Source organism: Trachemys scripta, chromosome 5 (assembly GCF_013100865.1).
Source record: "Trachemys scripta elegans isolate TJP31775 chromosome 5, CAS_Tse_1.0, whole genome shotgun sequence".
Classification (NCBI taxonomy): Eukaryota; Metazoa; Chordata; order Testudines; family Emydidae; genus Trachemys; species Trachemys scripta.
The window spans coordinates 86749653-86768517 of record NC_048302.1 but is presented as its reverse complement, the minus strand read 5'-3'; the positions used below and the strand labels follow the sequence as shown (position 1 = coordinate 86768517).

Genomic DNA, 18865 nt, shown 5'->3' with positions numbered 1-18865 from the left:
TTGGCAGCATTGTTCAGGCACCATGGTAGAAGTGACTCTTAAAAAGCCATTTGAAGGAAGACGGGGGTAGTGGCTTCAAGATGTTCTGGGGAGATTTTTTAAGGCATTCCATGCATAATGGATGACACTGAAGAAAAGTGTGACAGTGCTTGTGGGAAGAGAAATAAAAGGTGGTGTTTTTACAAAAAATGGTGGCAAAACCAGTTAAATCTAATCACATCATTCTTGTGTGCTAGCAAAAAGTTACACATACAGGGACCAAAAATGAAGAACCTCCCTGAATTCTGTGAAAATCTCCAAGAAAAAGGGTGTAAGGGAAAATATTGTGTTCCTCAACCATGTGAATTTGCCTCAACTCCTTTCCAGCACACATTAAAATGAGAATACTTGTAAACTGCTCACTTGAAATTTGGAGTCAGTTGTTGAACAGAACAGCTGATAGGATACAGAGAACAGATCTGAGTTCTAGTAGCTATTATTAAAAATCAGAAACAAATATATATCAAATACATATATATCATATGTATTTACATTTCAAATGGACACAATTAAAATGTATATCGTAAAATAAAAATATATAAGAGGCAGTAAATAGTGCAATTGATAGAAGGGCTCCAAAATCTAGTCCTACAATATTAAAAAAAGGCCCTAAAAGGCTCTGTCTTGTAGGAATCATAGCAGCACAGAATCTTCATTAATTGGGTTAGTTGTAGATAATTTATTCTTTAGTGGGGAAAATAAAAAAAATAAAAACCAACTATAACAGTTGAGCAGCTTATGTATAGTACTGTCAGCCAACAAACTCAAAATTGGTGAAAAAATATGTCCAAATTTATACAAACTTTCAAAAATGGTCTGAAATACCTTTTTGATGAGAGGTGGAGAATTAACTGAACAGAGGTATTAATTTGAATAATGAATTCTCTTTGCCTTGCTCATTTCTGCTTACAAGATAACTAATAAGAGACTTTCTCGCAGAAAAATCTTTATGCCCTTTTCAAAGCTTTTTGTGCTTTGGAAGTGAAAAGATTATTGAATAATAATTTTTCAAGATTAATTTTAAGACAATATTCAAGAAATCTAATCAATTTATCATTCAAAGAGAATTATAAAGAAATCATGCCTCACTCAGTTTTAACTCCATTCCCATTGCAGTTTGGTCAGAAACATACCCCAGATTTTCATCCATGCTACTTTTAGAAATTCTAAAAATTCTCTGAACCACAGAAAATTGTATCTAGCTGAGAACAGATTAGTGAGCAAATCCAGTATCCTTTACACAGCTGGGAAAGGCCTAACTAGCAGTGGACATGCTGAGATTTCAATGAGCATGTCAGGCTTGGGAGCAGGATGTGGAGAGCCTGCTGCGCATGGGGACTCCACATTCTCTGAACACTATGAAGCAATACTCTTCAATGGAGCACTCCGTAACAGCGTAGACAACGGTAGGGAGAAGTTGGGGCTTGGTTTGTCGTCCTGGAGCTTCTTCACTGCTCCAAACCTCTACAGAGAGAGTGTGGGGTTAGCCAAGTTGCTGTTGCATTCCACAAGATGTGATAGCAGCTTGGGAGTGGCTGTGTGTGTGCTCCACACCCTAATGCCAGGATGTCAATTCTCACAGATTCCCTATGCAAAGCCTGCTTACTTCTTATGCAGCCCCTCTTCTCCCATCTGTGCAGGGGCAAATCATATCCAAGCCCTCAATATACATATGACAGTATGCATTATCCAAGGGTACAAAACTTGTGCATGATGAAAAAGAAAAACTGAAATAATTACCTGAATTTTAATTAAAAAGGAGTCATTTTAAACATCAGCCTCATATATTTGAATATGAACCCACAGTGGGCTTCAGACCACATGCATGTAGTTATAACAGACACAGCTCTTAGGGGTTCACATAATTCCCACAGCCTTCCAATCAAGACACAAAATACTTTTTAGACAGCTACCTTTGAACCTGAAAATCTTGCATGCTACAGCTGAGTGCATTGTCAACAAGCCAAGAGCAAATGAAAACAAAATGCAGTTATGGAATGTGACAAAGTTTCTCAATTCACAATGAATGCTTTCGTTCCAAAAGATTCTGTAACTGGGTATATCTTCATTCTAGCCTTTGAGATAATTAAACATGTGACTTTTAAAGGTCCTACCTGGGAAACTGTATAAAAGAATGTTTGAAGAAGTTCAAAAGAGTGATAATGTTGAGATGTTAACAGCAGTGCAGGGCAGAGTTAAGATTGTCTGGGTGCCTTGACTTACCCGAACATGTTTGGATTTCTTTTCAGCATAACCTTAACTCTGAATTTTTGGGGCTTGTAATGCTTGGTTTTGGGGATAATTACATCTCTGCTGTTTTTACCCATCAGTTACTAATACATACTCTTAACCTTAACTCTATTTTGTCTGGGAATATGAATACGAATCAGCCTTAACTGCACTAGGAACTTTGTCTTTTATTTAATAAAACAAAAGGACCAAACACTTCATGAATTAAACCTTAGTCCACCCACATTCCTGCCATGATTTACTGCTGCTGTTGGCTCTAATTTTTAAATATAGTAAGTAATATGGAAATGGTGGTATTTTACATATGGAATTTTATGGATAATGAAAAGGACACATCTGGCAATACGGCTATGTAATTTTTTTATGGGGTAAAATGTTGAAAATTGAAATACTCAAAGAATAATAAGGGACAGATGATGGAAGGAAACAGGAATTCATGGTTTGCCATTGTACTGTGGGGGAATATTCCAAAATATGCTCTATCTGCAGTATAACCCAGTATTGCCCGTTACATGAATTTTTTTCCCCTTGGAAGCATTATTCTGTTTAGATTGCAATCTGACAAGGCTGAAAACTCAGGAAAGTATTAGCCCTGCAATGCTATCTGCTGCTTACCAGATAAGAGTCACCAGGATCTGCTGCTCCTTATCAGGAATCTGAAAAGGTCTATTTGTGATAAAAGCAAATCTTGCCCCCTGTTCTGGGACTGTGGAGGACTCCATACAGAGCATACGTGATGGAATGGGGGAAGATTTTGGGAGACTGAGTAGGATATATATATTCCATGCATGCTGTGGAGCCCAGCTCTTTGCCTAGTGTCATGCAGGTGATTAGGGATGGGGATTCAGTGGATCAATCATTTTGTAGCTGCACTAGCTATTGCCCTGATGGAGTGAGAGCTCAGGCAGAGCAGAAAAATTATTGCAGCTTCAGGGCTTTAGTTGTGGCTGCAGAGTGGCTCCCACATACCCTTGTGATATAGACACAAAAGACTGTAAAACTGTCCTGAAGCTCTACTCTGGCGTCTCCTCCTACTCCAGGACAAACCTGGTTAGAGAGTGCAGCACTCTAACAATCCCAAGGTTGTCTAGTGTCCCAGCCATCACCAGCTGCCAGAAATTAGAGGAGCCCTGAATCTCCGCCACAATTATGCCAGGGGCTGAGCTAGCCCTTGGGGTGAGAGGCATAATGGTGGCCTAATGCCAGCTTTGGCCTTCCTACCAGGAGTGTTGAGTAGAGACAGGTGTAGCTGATGTTCTAAATTACTGATTTTTCCTCTTCCTTTCACCAAATGAATTTTGAAAGATAATAGCTACACCTCTTGCAGGCACAGCATATAACACCACCTGGGCCTTTAATTCCAGTGAAAACAATCGCTCTCCATAATTTCTATTTTTAGTAAAAGTTAAAAAAAAAAAAAATCTGACAATGACTCAGTCAAGGAGAGCATGGGGGCGGTGGAGGGTTATGTGAAACCAGCAATTCTTATTCAGACACTGAGACATTTGTGTTAGAAGACAAAATGTAAGTAGACTAGTCGCTTTGTGACACATTTTCAAAGTATTGCGTGTGGCATTCATCTCTAGGACTTTCATTGGGAGACATCAGGGTAAAACCCCGTTCATCCCCAAAATGGACTATTGCTGGATTTTAAAGCCAAATCTTTCCCCCAGAGACTAACCTGAGTAAACTGGCTGGTGTGAGGGAGGTCAATATAGATTGATGGGGCTGGGGGAAAGGAGGGAGACAAACTTCTCCCTAAGCCATGGAATGTTAGCAGAGTGGCTGTCCTACCACTACTGCACCCTCAAAATGTCAGGTAGCCCCCATCAGCTTTGCCTCCCCTTCACAGAGGTGGGGATATGTCTGGTGGACCCACACTGTCAGAGGCATTCGTTCTGCACCTAAAACCTTCTCTGAAATGGCAAATGAAATGCACCTCCATTTACATCGAGGGGGGAAAGGGGGTAGATGGTGGTACTTTTGCAGCTGCCTTCCTCAGGATTCCTGAATGGTTAGGGAATCATCAGCTGTCAATTGCTGTACATTACTTCTTAAAAATCAACTCTTCCCTGGCTGGCCTGGCAACACAGGCCATCCATCCTGCTCACCTTTTGAGCAGTGCTGGCATTGTAAGGATCATGGTGGAGAAGAAGTTGTCTGTTTTGTGTTGCTGCAACCTCTTGCTCACTTAAGGCCTTCACAAGGTTCTATGTCTGTTTCTACCTGGGATGAATTAAGCTGAATCTCTATAAACATATATTTTCTAGTGTCTATAAGTTCTGCCATTTACATTAAAACCATCCATTAATTTTAGTTTACAGAATCAAAGCTGTGTCCATATCAGAGAATGATACAAGTTGTTCATTTTCCTTGATTTAAGTCAGAGATGGAAAAAAAGAGGATCAGATGTTGACAGCCATTAAAAATAAGCAAGATAAAACAAAATTACTGCCTAAAATGTCTCTACATTTAAATCTGTATGTAGCTTATTTTGTCTCATTTTGTATCACTTTGTTTTCAAGTTTGCTTTTTTTGGTCTCATTTGATGAAGATGAAGGTAAGGAAGCTTAGGTAACAGATCCCAGGAAATGAAATGATCACTCTATTTTTAGCTGAACTGTAGTGCACTTACACAACAAAATGCTTTTCTGTTAAGAAAACAGGACAGAGGTAAGTTGGAGTCATGGGAACTGGTGAAGAAAGCAGTAGAAAGCATAAAAACTCAACACAGATGTAGTAAAGATTTTCCAGATGTGGAATTCTTTCTGTGGATCAGTAGATTTAGCTTGGCTTACTGAAGTTATAACTTTTATCCTGGAAAAAATATAAGTATGGCTCATTTCTTATCTCTCAGTCTTTTAATGTAGCTAAATGTAATTTACTTTGCTAAAGTTTTATATCTAGGTATCCTTTATGAAAAAAGTCTGACTCTCATTCCCTGTATTACATACATTGCCTTATTGGAAATGCCTGTGGAATCCATTACAGAAGTTAATAAATATAGCTACTTCTCAAACTGAAAACATGTCTCCCAATGTTCATTTATACTTCCTCATTAAGAAATAATACTATGCTAAAGTTATGTATTTATTCCAGCTATAAACAACTCTGCAAGTTTGACAAAAGTCTGGTTATAATTTGCATTTGCCTTCTTATACCTTGGTATTCATTTTTTTTTAAAAAGTCTTTAGTCTACCCATTAATTCAGGGAATGGGCTGACTGTGGTGTAATTTAAAGATGGGTTTACAGATTTTGAGCTCCTGTCTCTGATTTAATTAAAAAAACAGTTTTTTTAAAATATCACTGTTTCTTGTAGATTACTTCTTCCACAGAGGTGAAATATAGAATGTCCTTAATTTGATAATAATTTGATCATATAATCAATGTATATATAATCAATGCTTGCCAAGTGGAAAGGACATTTATATAATAAATTCACTGAGCTCAGTGCAAATATCATCAAGTACAGAAAAAAGACATAACAAAGATAAAGCTTCAATATGCCTATGCTATATTTAGAATTTTACTGACAGACTCAAATTATTCAGTCATGGGATGCTTCTATATTAAATGGAAAATGTTATGGGATTAATTTTACATCTTGGGTAACATTTGGGATAGATTTTATTCATATACAGGGTGAAATCCTGAGCCCAGTGAAGTCAGTGGGAAAATCCCCATTGACTTCAATGGGGTTGGGATTTCATCCATGATGTCATTTTATTAGAATGATATGTGCGCCATATAAGAATTTGAAATATATTAACTTATGCCTGGCACATGTGGAAGTGTTTTTAGTTAATTCACATGCTTTGGTCCAATTTTGTAATTTGATTTCCAACCCAATATTTCGTTTCCATTGCTGTTTAATGGGTAGTGATCATCAATCATTCCATTTAACAGATTTGTATACAATTTACAAATGTTTTTTTTCTGACATAGTTGCCTGAAATACAGTATGATGAAGTTATATCTGATGAAATAAGTAACTTTGTTCTTTAAATATATTTATACTTAAGTCAATCAACAGATTGATAGATAGAAATTCTTGGAAGAAAGACTGAGACTTTCATCTCCTCTTTCAGATATAAAGGAACATTCATTCCTGGACAAGATCATGAGTTAGGCAGCTTGCCAAGAGCAAGCTTTTTTTTTTCTTTTGGTGCTGCTGGAGCAGGTATTTTGACTACTGTTCTTCTCTAACTTCAGGCCTGTAGTTTGGTATTCATTAAAATCCCTGATTACGTCCCCTTTTGCCTTCCAGTTCTACTGAAACATGCATTTTGGAGAAATGGTCTACTTGTCCAGTGTTCCCAAATCAGTTGCCAAATGTGCAGTTTCCTGTCAACCTGAAGCGCTGAGGCTGCTTCAGTTCCTAGTGAGTAGTTTCCATTAGCAATTAGACCTTAAACAAATAACCACTGGGTAAACTAAAGAGGCAGTTCTGCCAGATAGACTTTTAAGAAAGTTATTTGTTTCAGAGTCTAAATCTAGCATCCCCTTACTCAGGGGATTAATCCTTGCTCACACACAAGTGGAGTGAGGTTAAGCAGGACTGAATCCAAATGTATACGCACCATCTATTAGTTTTGTCTACAGGTAAGCGACATTTCCAGTCCTCTCTTTGTAACACTCAGGTGAATTAAACTGCAATTTGATGTATTTTGCAAATTTTCAGAAATGTTACAGCCAAGCAAAAATTATTGAAAATTCCCTAAAGCTGAAATTTTGTTGACAAAAGTCTCATGAAATTGGTGCAAAGGCATTCAAGAGCATAAACCTGTTCCCATTATATGCTTTTTGCAACACTCCATAGTTTCTACCTGCAAGGTTCCTACCTTGTTGCCCATCCAGTTCGGCTGGCCTGTGATCCTGTTGCCTACACAATGCAAGTAACTAGTCTGCAGTACCTGGCAGTTCCTTTTTGGTGGGGAGCATGACTCAAGAGGTGATGTGCTCTAATGAACACACCACACTTTCAAGCGAGGAGGTAGGGTTGCCAACTTTCTAATCACACAAAACTGAACACCCTAGCCTCGCCTCTTCCCTGAGGCACCGCCCCTGTCCCGCCCATTCATGAGGCCCTGCCCCCGCTCACTACATTTCCCCTCCCTCACTTTCACTGGGTGTGGGTTGGGGTGTGGGAAGGGGTTCCAGACTGGTGGGTGGGGCTAAGGGATTTGGAATGTAGGCGGGGACTGTGGGTTGAAGCAGGGGGTTGGGGTGTGTGGGGAGGTGAGGGCTCTGGGGTGGGGCCAGGGATGAGGGGTTCAGGGTATGGAAGGGGGCTCTGGGCTGGGGCAGGGGGTTGGGGTGTGGGGCAGGTGAGGGCTCTGGGCTAGGTGAGGGGTTTGGGGTGTAGGAGGAGGCTGGGGGTGGGGTGAGGGATTTGTGGTGCAGGAGAGGGCTCTGGGTTTGGGGGGGGCTCAGGGCTGGGGCATGGGCTTACCTTGGGCAGCTACCGGTCAATGGTGCAGCGCGGCTAAGGCATGCTGCCTGCCTGCCTGTCCTGGCACTGCACTGCACTGCGTGTGTCCCAGAAGCAGTCACCAGCACCAGTGCCTAGGCAGCGGGGCCAGGAGGCTCAGCGCACTGCTCTCACCCACAGACACTGCCCCCTAGCTCCCACTGGCTGCGGTTCCCAGCCAATTGCAGTGCGGAGCCAGTGCTGGGGTGGAGGTAGTGCATGGAGCCCTTTGGCCCCATGCCTAGGAGCCAGACCTGCTGGTCACTTCTGGGGTGTAGCGCGATGCCAGGACAGGTAGGGACTAGCCTGCGTTAGCCCCGCAGCAACACTGAATGGACTTTTAATGACCCGGTCGGCTGTGCTGACCAGAGCTGTCAGGGTCCCTTTTTGACCGGGTGTTCCATTTGAAAACCGGACACCCTAGGGGGAGGGGAGGATCTTGTTCAGCTGGCTGAGAGAAAGGGAACAGTGCTGTATGGGTTGTGGGGGGTGAGGGGAAAGAGATCAGAAGCTGCTGCAAAAAGGGGGAAATGGTTCAGCATGGTGATGCTGACTCATCTCCTGGACCGAAAAGGTTGAAAAGGACCTGCTGTGGGCATTGCACTAGCTGTCCTTTTTTAGGGGGGTTGGGAAGGAATTTTTCCCTTACCACCAGATTAGCCTAGGTGGAGTGGGGGGTTTTCACCTTTCCCACAGTGGGTTCAGGGAGGTCTTTGTGGATGTGAGGCATGAAGGGAATTACATAATGCATTGCAACATACAGCCTAAGTGTGGGGGGATGTCCAGTGCAGGTACTCCACAGGTATGGACTTACTTACCATGGGTTTTGTACAATAGGGCCCCAACCTAGGTTGGATGATATGAGCACTACTATGCCAATAAATAAATAAAGCTGGTAATAATAGCTACCCACCCAAAATATTATAAGTAAAGTGTTATGTACAATACAGACCAGTGTTTGGAAACTAACTTATTTTTAAATGATTTTAAAATGATCATTAAATTGTTAAATAAAATGTATCTAAAAATAAATGACAGTTTGCTGAAAATAACACAGTCCTTTCACTCTTCCCATTTTTTGCTGGGACAGAAAATGCTTTAATTATGATATTTTGAATGTGGTATTATTTAATTGATAGATAAGGCTTATTATGAGACATTTTTATGGTGGATCACTGCACAGTAAAATGTACATTCTTAACCTTAAAACATATTTAAAACACTCAGTTCAGTGTTATTACATGTTTTTTTTTCACACCACACAGATCTCTTTGATAATAAGTACCTTGTCATAACAAAAGTATGTATTGCATTAAAAACACACATTAGGTTTGACACTGAAAGGACAGCTGAAAGATTTAGCGCAATGCCCAGCAGCTGTGAATTGCTCAGATACAGCTCTATACATTTTTATTCCTATCAGGTGAACCCACCTTACCTATAATTATCCAATAATATATTAGGTTTGGTTTGGTTTTTTAAAAAGAGGCATGTTCCCCGCCAGAAAACCAAGTATCTTACAAGTCAGCTATAATCCCCTACTAAAAATCTTTGTTAATTTATATCTAAGGTTGCTCCCATGATTCATATAATCCTTATATAAACAACATACAAAATATTACAATTACAAAACCAATAAGCATTTACAAGTAGGAAAATTACCAGTTAGAATGTGAACAGAATTACCTGCTCTTGTTTTGCTCAGAAGACAGAGCCTATGATAACTTAATTGAACTTCTCTTTGTTGTCATTTCTAGGGTTCATTGAAAATTATGAAAGAAGGAATGGGACAAATTAGCTACTAGGTGGCATCTGAAAAATATAATATTAACATGTTGTATGGCACTTCTTTTCAAAGCAGTAAGAATTAAATAAAAGTTTTAAAGGATTTTTTTCCTATTGTTTATCCATATAGCAATGAACTAGTCTTTTCTATTTTGCTTTTACAGACAAACCTGAAATCATAAATGAGGCCTCTAAAACCAAACACCCTGGTTAAAAAAGACTGAACAAAGAAGCTGTAGAGATCATTACAAAAAGTCTTATAAAAGTTACACATAGGAAGGAGTTAAAACTGCAGCTGGAGATGGGGTGGAGGGCAGCTGGATAAATAATTCTTAAGAATTTGAAACTCAGAGATTCTGCTTTTTATCACATACATTGGGATTTACTTTAATATCACTTGACTCCTTTCGCAGAGTTTGTATTAAGGTTTTGTCGAAGACTTTTGGATCTCTTTCCCATTTTCGTGATAGTCATACTATGTTGTGAGATGTGACAGAACAAGAAAAACATTTCAATGCACAGCCAGACGTGGTGTATGTTTTAAAATAATCTGTTGGCAAAATCCAGAAAGGTGAAGAAGTTCAATCAGGTGATGTACCTTACATCAAGGAGACAGATGATGTAAAATGTAGCATCCACTCTACTGTAAATTTACACTTCCTTCTGGCTCCTTGATAGTTAAGTTACATCAATTTAAGCTCCCTCACACATTGGTAAAGTGGGTGCAAGCAGCTGTAAGGAATTATGAGTAAAGTAATGTAATTTACACATGACATCTGAATTTGACACATTCATATTTACTAAAGGACAGGTTCTCAACCTGGATCCTTTCTGGTTGTGAATGGTGCTGTCAGGGCTGGCTCCAGGCACCAGCCGAGCAAGCTCCCGCTTGGGGCGACAGATTCTAAGGGACGGGATTCCGGCCAATCTTAGGGCAACAGGGCTGCCCTATTTTTTTTTGCTTTGCCTCCGGGTCCGGCCGCCCTGTGCCCTGGGGTTTTTGTTTGCTTGGGGCGGCATAAAGTCAGAGTTGGCCCTGGGTGCTGTTGATTTTGTTGACCTGAGATGACTAGCAGCACTGAGTCACTGTTCAGACTTTCCAGGAGCTGGAAACCAGCTGGTTGGGTTTTCTGCATTTTTAGAGTACCAAAAGGGAGTGGCTCCTCCCTTGAATTTGGGCCATTCCAGAGGATCAGGCAGCAAAAATGACTATTATTTTAGTTAGGAATGACTTATGAAGAATACATGACCATGGAATATTTTGCAGGAAAAGAAAGCATTTGCAAGACTTCATGATTCTGTTGATGTCAAACTAACTCAAAATCTAAGCACCTTCTACATTTTGGAGAAATTTTAATCCAGATCTGGATCTCAACTCTGTAACGTGGTTCTCAAAAGCTTATATGCTACTGGGGAATTGCTCATTAGTCAACATTCAAAGGGGTGAAATATAGAGCTGGGCAAAATTTTTAGAATGATTAGTTTATTTGATGAAAAGTGCAGTTTTGGTCGACCCAAAACTATTCACAAATTTGACAAATAATTTTGTCCATTCACAAAATGGCCAGGAGGTGGAAGCAGTGTGGGCACTACCCCTTCCCTCTCATACCCTTCAGCCTAATGGTTAGAGCACTCACATGGGATTTAGAAGACTCAGGTTCAAATCTGGAACAGCCCTGAAATTAACTTTTTTTGATTCACCAAAAATTCCATAAAATGTCAACCTGAAATGATTTATTATGACGATGTTGATATTTTGTAACTGCCACTGAACCAAAAAAAAATTAGTTATTGGCCCAGCTCAGGTCATACGTATCAGCCAGTCATCAGGAGGTATGGAGAGCTTGAGACTTCCTACCTGTTTAGATTAGCTTTTAATATATCATTTTATAGTCTTTCAGAGGAAGGTGCTGGTCCAGGACAGCACCTTCAACTCCTATGAAAGTTCCATTGAAGATGCTGAGCATCTCTCTCAGGATGAACACAGCATGGAATGTCAGTACAGTAATTATTCACAGAAGCAACTATGGCAGCTAACAATTAACAACACTGCTAAAAAATATCCAAACCCATGCATTATGAAAAGCTTCCAAAAACAATGGTATCAATTATTTCATATCCTTTAGAAAAAGTGTTGTCGGGAACCTCACCATGAAATGCCAGCCTCTAGCAACTAGAGGCATCACAAACCTTCTTTCCAGTAATGAGATTACATAAATGTCATAGAACAGTGAAATGCAAAATATGTCCATTAGCATTTATTGATCTTTGGCAGTCATCCATGCAAATTCAAACAGCATTGCTGTAGCTGTTCATTAGAACGACAAGCTGGAAGCAGGGCCAGCTCCAGCATTTCTGCCGCCCCAAGCAAAAAAAAAAAAAAAGCAGCGATCGGCAGCGGCAATTGGAAAAAAAAAGCTGCGATCGGCAGCAGCAGTTCAGTGGCAGGTCTTTCGCTCCTAGGGGGAGTGAGGGACCTGCCACCCCCGAATTGGCGCAGGTGCCGCCCCTCTCCCTTGGCCGCCCCAAGCACCTGCTTGTTAAGCTAGTGTCTGGAGCCGGCCCTGGCTGGAAGATGAGGACTGCTCACCTGACATTTTTATCTGGAAAACAAACACAAACTAAAATAATACTGTTGGGGAAAGACTAATGTGCTATCAATTGTAGATGAAAGATTATCTGATAGCCAAGAACTAACCATTCGGTACCTCAAATCAAGTTGTCACAAGAGCAACTGCTACTGTACAACTGCTCTGCTACAAATAGATATGAAATGATTGAAATGAAGGAAGGACTGTTTGAACTCATTCAGTATATTCTATAGTGCCAGATAGTAGTAATTTTCAGGCTATATGACATGCTCTATGTAAAAGGTTTCTTCTGACTGGGATACTGATTTGTAACTAGTAAGTTAACATGTTTTGCTTGGATTCCTGCATATCTGCAAACCAATGCAATTCAGTCAGCAAGACCCAATTTTTCATGAAGCAGTTTTGATCCAAGTTTCAGAATGGCTATGTGATGACACAACTTAAATTACTTAAAAGAGTATGCCAGCTAACAGGTCTTATACAAATAAATTGCAGACTCAGGGCATTTTTGAAGCCATATGTATTAAAAACTCAACCTGTTTTCTGCAATGAACTTGGAATTCTTCCCCATGTCCAGCCTAAGTGGGTAATAAGATTTTCTGACTCTTGAACACACATGTAAAAGACAGTATAGTGTATTTTGTTTTTCAGTTAGAGCTCCGAGTAGAACAGAATTAAAGCGCTCTCCCCAGTGCGCCAGGCAGTTGGCCTTTTGTGTGTCTTGTTTACTGACAGAAGAACCTGTTGCTACTGCATTTTAAAGTTCTTCTTGCTAAGAGCTCTCACATACAATCTTGACCCATCTTGTCATCACTCAATCACTTTATATTCTGCAGCTCATCTCACCATGTGGCAGCGCATTGAAGCTCCTCAGCTGCCTGACACTGCTGATTAGAGCCTGAGAGGGGAAATGCCCTGCAGTTAAGGTCTCTTTTATCATCTCTGTATTTTTCCTACTTACAGATCAAAGGCTACCAGGGAAATTAACACCCAAGAACACTGAGTCTGTGCTTCATTACACAGTGTATTTACTAAAAGTCTAAAATAGATACAGACAGAGGAAAACTTGGTCATTTTTTCCAAATTCTGCCGTGTCTGCCACAAGAAATTGTTTGATTGCTACATTCTATTGTAATATTAATAGTATTGCATTTGGGCAACACTCAAAGACTTTCTATTGACCAGAAATTTCAAAGGTAGCATGTGTTTCAGATAGGAATATATATTATATTTTCTTGCCCCTAGAAGCAAAATTATTCCAATGTAGACAAGAGTGGGCTATGGAACATGTTATATTTGAGAAACATAAAAAGCCAGACTCAGGCACATTTACTTATGCTGAATACTACCCTCACAATACCCCCACAAGAAGCCCTGTGAATAAAAGGTGGTCCAAAAATCTGCACTTTCTCTGTAGCATTTTTTAGTATTTCAAGTAAGATGGAATATTTTGGTAGTACCAATAACACTGAACAGTCTATTCACTCGGGCTATTTTAGTTATGAATAATTAAAACCAGAGATGGATCCAAGCAGCAAAATATGGATGTGGATTTCAAACCCCAGTTTCCTCAGTGTTTGGATTGGGCTGAGCTCATACCTAATTACAAAAATATTCTGATTACATTATAAATAGAGTGCAGCTTATATCCAGATCAGTAACTCTAAGGTTATGTTTACACTACGAGAGTAGTTCGATTTTACTTAAAGCCAATTTGTGGAACCGATATTACAAAGTCAAACGTGTGTATCCACACTAAGGACAGTAATTTGACTTTGTGAGTTCACACTAACAGGGCAAGCATTGACATTGGAAGCGGTGCACTGTGGGTAGCTATCCCACAGTTCCCGCAGTCCCCGCTGCCCATTGGAATTCTGGGTCGAGCCCCCAATGCCTGCTGGGGCAAAAAAATGTGTTGAGGGTGGTTTTGGGTAACTGTGGTCATTCAACCCTCACTCCCGCCCTCCCTCCGTGAAAGCGCCGGCGTGCAATCAGTTCGCGCACTTTTCTGGTGAACATGGAGCCCACTGCAATCATTGCTGCAGTTATGGTCATTGTCAACACCTCGTGCCTTATCATACACCTTTTTCAGAGGCAGATACTGAGAAATCGGGCGAGGAGGCTACAGCAGCGCGGTGAGGACATTAAGTCTGAGAGGGGCACAGACCTCTCACAAAGCACGGGACCCCGCGCCATGGACATCATGGTGGCAATGGGTCATCTTGATGCTGTGGAACGGCGATTCTGGGCCTGGGAACCAAGCACGGACTGGTGGGACTGCATAGTGCTGTAGGTCTGGGATAAATCACAGTGGCTGTGAAACTTTCAGATGTGTAAGGGAACTTTCCTGGAACTTTGTGAGTTGCTGTCCCCTGCCTAGAAGCGCAAGGACACCCGGATGCGAGCAGCTCTGACTGTCCAGAAGCGAGTGGCCATAGACCTCTGGAAGCTTGCAATGCCAGACAGCTACCGGTCAGTCGCCAATCAATTTGGAGTGGGCAAATCTACCATGGGGGTTGCTGTGACGCAAGTAGCCAACGCAGTTGTTGAGCTACTGCTCTCAAAGGTAGTGACCCTGGGAAATGTGCAGGTGATCATAGATGGCTTCGCTGTGATGGGATTCCCAAACTGCGGTGGGGCTATAGATGGAACTCACATCCCTATCCTGGGACCGGATCACCAGGCCAGCCAGTACATTAACCGAAAGGGCTACTTTTCAATGGTGCTGCAAGCACTGGTGGACCATAGGGGACGTTTTACCAACATCAACGTCGGATGGCCGGGCAAGGTTCATGACGCTCGCGTTTTCAGGAACTCTGGTCTGTTTAGACAGTTGCAGGAAGGTATTTACTTCCTGGACCACAAAATAACTGTTGGGGATGTGGAGATGCCTATAGTGATCCTTGGGGACCCAGCCTACCCGCTAATGCCCTAGCTCATGAAGCCCTATACAGGCGCCCTGAACAGTGAAAAAACTCTTCACCTACCGGCTGAGCAAGTGCAGAATGGTGGTGGAGTGTGCTTTTGGACGTCTGAAGGGGAGATGGAGAAGCTTATTGACTCGCTCCGATCTCAGCGAAACCAATATCCCCATTGTTATTGCAGCTTGCTGTGTGCTCCACAATCTCTGTGAGAGCAAGGGGGGGGGAGACATTTATGGCGGGGTGGGAGGTTGAGGCAAATTGCCTGGCTGCTGATTACGCCCAACCAGACACCCGGGTGATTAGAAGAGCCCAGAGGGATGCGCTGTGCATCTGGGAAGCTTTGAAAGCTAGGTTCCAGAGTGAGCAGGGTAACCTGTGACTATTAAGTTTGTTTAAACAGAAGCTGAACCTGCCCCCGTTTCTTTACCCACTTAATGTTGACTATCCTCTCCAGTTACCAACCCCCTTCCAACACACCTTTAAAAATAAAATAAATGAAACTTTGTTCATTAACACAGTTTTCTTTATTAAGGATTTCATGGTAAAGGGTTGAAACTGGGATGCAGACTGTGGTGGGGAGCGGGTGTAGTGATGGAAAGGATGCTTCTAAACTCAAGGAATGACAGGCTCCTGCTCCTAAAGCGGTCCGCAGTGGTGGACTGGTTGTTTCAACGGAGCCTGCCATCCCTCCTTTTCGGGACTCTGTATGTGGGGGCTATGTGAGTTTCTGGCGGGGGAGGGCGGTTACAGATCCCCTGCTCCATGGCTCTGTCATCCAGGCTAAGGACCGCTGCATAAGATCTGTAACAGCCCTCCCCCGCCAGAAACTCACATAGCCACCCCCACACAGAACATGAAAACCACCTCCCAAACTGATCAGGGTGCCTAGTGACTGCAATGTGTGTGTGATCTTCTGCTGAACCTGCCCCCATGTCTGTACCCTGGTAAAGGTGACTGTGCTCTCCAATTACCAACCCCCTTTCCCCCCCTTCAAACACACTGTCCTCTAAAAGAATATGAGGGAAACAGTACTTAACAGAAATTTTATTTATTAAGAACTACACAGTTAGGGGATGAAACTGGGACGGGGGCTTGGGTGAGGTGCATTTGGAGGGAAGGAAAGGATGTATAAAATCTTTGGGAATGAGAGCCTTCTGCAATTTGAGCAGTCTGCAGGGGTGGAGTGACTTTTTTCATGGCCCCTGCTGCCCCTCCTTCTTGGGACTTTGGGTGAAGGGGGGGATGGCACTTTGTGGCAGGGGAGGGTGGTTAGAGATAGAATGCAGGGGGACTCTGTCCTCCTGCCTCTGGTCCTGCAGAACATCTACAAGGTGCTGGAGCGTGTCAGTTTGCTCACTCATTAGTTCAAGCAGCGTTTGAGTCATCTGCTGGTCTTCCTGCCACCACCTGTCCTCCCTGTCGCTGTGTGATTGCTGGTATTGCGACATGTTCTCCCTCCACTGGGTCTGCTGTGCCGCCTCGGCTCGGGAACAAACCATAAGTTCTGAGAACATCTCGTCCCGCGTCCTCTTCTTTCGCCACCTGATCTGCACCAGCCTCTGGGAAGGGGATGCTGGGGTAGCTCGGCAGACGCTCGCAGCTGTAGGATGGGAAAAAGGGAGTGAATTCCTCAAAGAGATACATTTTTGCAAACAATGAATGTAGTCTCTCTCTGTGAACAAGACAATGCACAGTACCTACCACATTTGCACTCAGTACAAGGTCGAATTTTCTGTCTTCACCTTGAGTGCCTGGGGTCTTGCTGTACAGATCACACAAGCGGGGCCGGACACGGGAATTCTGCTAGCAGGCGACCATGGTAAGCTGTAGACTTTTGGCTGCTTAAAGCTTAATTTACAGCAGTGCCCTCCTTTCACGTTCCAAGCAATGCTCCTAGCGTTGGCCAGTTCCTGCTGCCGGCGATCCAGCCGGCATGAACTCTGCCCTTGTCCCACCCCCGTTGCGGCTGTTCCTGGGAAAGATCTCTGCATGCTGCCGGCGAACCGCTCAGCAGGAACAGTTCGCCTCCCCGCCCCACCACGTGGCTGGGCTCAGGAAAGATCCCTGCATGCTGCCTGCGAACCGCTCAGCATGAACGGTTCACCTCCCCGCCCCCACCGCGTGGCTGTAAACCGCCAGTTACAGTTATTTAAAGGAACAGGCAATCAGTCCCCATACTAAAATCGCCTAATTCAAAGCAGGTCACCATGAGTGATATCACTCTGATGAGGATTTCGGAGACAGAGAAAGACCGCATGCTGCGTGAATGCCAGGAAACACCAGGGCTGTATGCCGCCATGCTTTGCCAGGCAATGATCCTGGAATACCTGCTGCTAGCCTGGTGCAGAAAAGTTTCCTACCATGGAGGAGGCAATAAGGCCGATCTCCCCAGGAACCTGATGCAAAGGCTTTCACATTACCTCCAGGAGAGGTTCGTGGAGATGTCCCTGGAGGATTTCTACTCTATCCCGAGACAGGTTAAGAGACTTTTCCAGTAGCTGCACTGGCAAGGACTAAAAACTAAAGCGCCTAGGGTAAACTAATCATTAAAAACCCATTGCTAACATACCATGCCTATTCTATTCAAAATAGATGTTTACAACACTTACCTACCGATGTTTCCCCTGATTCACGATCTGGGTTACCGCCTTGGGAGGGTTGGTAGGGGATCTCCGTGAGGGTGATGAAGAGATCCTGGCTGTCGGGGAAATCAGCGTTGAAAGCGCTGTCAACTGCCTCATCCTCCTCATCTCCTTCCTCATCTTCCCCATCCGCGAACAGCTCCGAGGAAGTGGCCGCCGACAATACCCCATCGTCAGAGTCCACGGACAGCGTGGGGTAGTGGTGGCGGCCGCACCTGGAATGGAATGCAGTGTCTCGTAGAAATGGCATGTCTGGGGCTGGGATCCGGAGCATCTGTTTGACTCTTTGGTCTTCTGGTACGCTTGTCTCAACTCCTTGATTTTCACGCGGCACTGCGTTGCATCCCGGCTGTATCTTTTCTCCGTCATAGCTTTTGAGATCTTCTCGTAGATCTTCGCATTCCGTCTTTTGGATCGCAGCTCTGAAAGCACGGACTCATCGCCCCACCCAGCAATCAGATCCAAGACTTCCTGATCAGTCCATGCTGGGGCCCTCTTTCTATTCAGCGATTGCATGGTCACCTCTGCTGGAGAGCTCTGCATCGTTGCCAGTGCTGCTGAGCTCGCCACGATGTCCAAACAGGAAATGAGATTCAAACTGGCCAGACAGGAAAGGGAATTCAAATTTTCCCGGTGCTTTTCCTGTGTGGCTGGGCAGAGCATACGAACTCAGAGTGGTGCACTGTGGGATAGCTCCTGGAGCTATTAGCGTCGAATTCCGTCCACACTAACCCTAATTCGACATGGCCATGTCGAATTTAGCGTTATTCCCGTCGGTGGGGAGGAGTACAGAAATCAATTTAAAGAGACCTTTATGTCAAAATAAATAGCTTCGTTGTGTGGACGGGTGCAGGGTTAATTCAAATTAACGCTGCTAAATTCGACAGAACCTCCTAGTGTAGACCAGGCCTCAGTTAAGGTTGCTATCGTACATTGAGCTTAAATACTATGACAGTTATTATATGTACAGGAAAAGTTGATTATTAAAACAGTGAATATTATGGAGTTTCAGCAGGTAAATTCATGAGCAAATCAATATTTATTAAGGCTAGACTGGATCTGGCCCTGATTAAGGGATAGCACATCACCTCAGGAGGAGCTTGCACCCCAAGGAAGTAATCTGCTCTACTCCTTTCCCAGATGCCAATTACTTTGCCCCTCTT

The 18865-nt window shown here is 43.0% G+C and overlaps 1 protein-coding gene across 1 annotated transcript in view; it reads right to left on the bottom strand.

Annotated features, from left to right (window-relative positions):
• Positions 1–845: 845 nt before the first annotated feature.
• Positions 846–18865, bottom strand: part of LOC117877620 (rho GTPase-activating protein 7-like) — a 218399-nt gene continuing 200379 nt past the window's right edge. Inside the window, exon 6 of the mRNA XM_034770862.1 lies at positions 846–1503. Coding sequence (XP_034626753.1) covers positions 1334–1503 — 170 coding nt within the window. The 3' untranslated portion in view covers positions 846–1333. The remainder of the gene's footprint in view (positions 1504–18865) is intronic.